The 2,087-nt window shown below is 35.6% G+C and overlaps 1 protein-coding gene across 2 annotated transcripts; it reads left to right on the top strand.

Annotated features, from left to right (window-relative positions):
• Positions 1–469: 469 nt before the first annotated feature.
• LOC101896109 (antennal-specific protein OS-C) lies at positions 470–1,313 on the top strand. Of its 2 annotated transcripts, XM_011292005.3 has the most exons (3): positions 470–588; positions 653–905; positions 1,094–1,313. In XM_011292005.3, the coding sequence occupies exons 1-3, from the start codon at positions 514–516 to the stop codon at positions 1,102–1,104; spliced, it is 339 nt and encodes a 112-aa protein (XP_011290307.1). In that variant the 5' UTR covers positions 470–513; the 3' UTR covers positions 1,105–1,313. The 2 variants fall into 2 exon arrangements, with proteins under 2 accessions (XP_011290307.1, XP_019890477.1); XM_020034918.2 differs by lacking the exon at positions 1,094–1,313 and having other exon boundaries at positions 653–1,087.
• The last annotated feature ends 774 nt before the right edge of the window (positions 1,314–2,087 follow it).

Here is a 2,087-nt window from a genome sequence, read left to right as displayed (position 1 = left end):
TTTTTGGTTCCTTGGAAAAAAATTCTTTAAAAAAATCCACGTTTTTGGTTCCTTGGAAAAAAATTCTTTAAAAAAATCCACGTTTTTGGTTCCTTGGAAAAAAATTCTTTAAAAAAATCCACGTTTTTGGTTCCTTGGAAAAAAATTCTTTAAAAAAAATCCACGTTCGTGTCTCAGATACATGGCTTTCGTCAATTCACACATATTTTGGAGGACCTTTTTTTCTTCTTGTGAAAATCTATATATGCCACCAGCTGAAATCGATTTTAAAACGATTTCAAGCATCAGTATGTATACATCCCATCTCTGATGCGAAGCTTATTTACACACTAAATTGAACTAATTTGAGAATAAAATTGAGATCCTCATGCAATTTCGCTAAAACAATGATCAAGCAACGTATCTATAAATACAATTGCACTATTAGAGAAACTCCATTCCCTAATTTTGAATTGTTGATAAACTAACAACTAACAACTTGCAACTTGTCAACTCGCAGCTGAAAGCAACAAAATGTCCTTTCATTTGAAACGCAATTTGGCAATTTTTGCAATTATTTTCATTGTGGTACAGTTGGTGAAATGTCAGGTAAACGATACTCAAATTCAAAAAAATATAAAATTATTCCCTAAATATCCTCGGCATTAAACAGGACGACATGCCCCAGGAATCAGAAGAAGAGGAGGATGATTCCTCTTCCGAGGAAACCGTGGAAGATTCAAATGAATCTGGCAATCGGCGACGTCGTTCGGCCGAAATGATGGGTCAACCGGTACCAAAGAGTCAGGAAGAGGATATGAAGCCGAGTCGTGCCATACCCGGTCTACCAGATCCTGCAATGATTTTGAAAATCGCTGAGATACTAACCACTGTGGGCCAAGAAATTCTACCCGTTCTGGTGCAAGGTAATTCAGCTGTAGATTCTTTAGTCGACACCCATTTAGATGGTGAAATGAAAATCATAAGAAATATTAAAAATCAAATCGATGCGATTGCCAAGAATTTGAAAAAGGAAATGATTTGTATTTTCCCAATGAAATATGTTGTGTAGACAAGTTTTAAATAAAATAAAACATTTTATTTTCAATTTCAGCTATTGGCTAATAGGGACTTGAATGCTTGCAAATAAATAAAAGGATTGAGGGAAGTTGAAAAAAAAACATCTGGTGTTTGGAAAACGAGGAAAGAGTGTGGGAGTTACGAAAGGGATTGAAAAATTCAGTGGGTCTATTATTTTTGAGCCTTAAATGTAGCGTTCGTATTGGCTACTTTGTATTTCACTGAAAACAAATAAAAAAAATTGGAAACTGACAGATATTTTTCATTTGCACTTACTTCCAATCGACATTAATAAAATACTTTTTATATCCTCAGCCATATGGCTAGAGAGGGTATATGTGCCTCATCGAAATAACGTTTTTAGACCCTTTGGGTCAAATCCCATCTGCCTGTCTGTTAGGCTGGCTGGAGCGCACTATAACTCTCGAAAGGAGTATTCGATTTGGTCGAAATCTGCCACATCGTACTATTATTATCATCAAGTTCGAAGATGGCCAATATAGGTCCACTTCTTCTGGTACCTCCCACCAAAAAGGTCGCAATTTTCTAAAAAAAATATATATTATATTCCAGCATCAGTGCTAGGTCAGGTGCGAAAATAGGAAAGTTCGGTTCACTCCAGAAAGTACCTCCCCCACATAGGGCGAACATTTTAAATAATTATATCTCTAATAAAATGTGATGTAAGAGTCCGATTGTTATACACATCACAATATTTTCATAAACCCAAGGTCTGGAGTGAAGACGGAATATAGCGATCCAATTCTTCTGGTACCTACCCGACAAAGGTTCAAAATTTTAAATGTCCATGAAGCTCATGAAACGCGAAATTAATATCCGATTCCACTCAGACTTGACACATCTCAATATTTCTTATAACACAAGATCTTTTATAAAGATGGTAGAGATCGGGCCATTCCTTCTAGTATCTCCCCCACAAAGGATCAACATTTTGAATATCCAAAACGATTATAAAATCCGAAATAAGTTTCCGGTTCTATTCATTTTTCATACATCCTATGATTTCT

This window comes from Musca domestica, unplaced genomic scaffold (assembly GCF_030504385.1).
Source record: "Musca domestica strain aabys unplaced genomic scaffold, Musca_domestica.polishedcontigs.V.1.1 12, whole genome shotgun sequence".
In the NCBI taxonomy this organism is placed as follows: Eukaryota; Metazoa; Arthropoda; class Insecta; order Diptera; family Muscidae; genus Musca; species Musca domestica.
Note: the sequence above shows the minus strand (reverse complement) of the source record. Positions and strands in the feature narration are given on the sequence as shown.

Coding starts and splice junctions, on each gene's coding strand:
- LOC101896109 (XM_020034918.2), top strand. CDS start 514: ATGTCCTTTCATTTGAAACGCAATTTGGCAATTTTTGCAATTATTTTC. Junction 589..652: donor TACAGTTGGTGAAATGTCAG/GTAAACGATACT, acceptor GGCATTAAACAG/GACGACATGCCCCAGGAATC.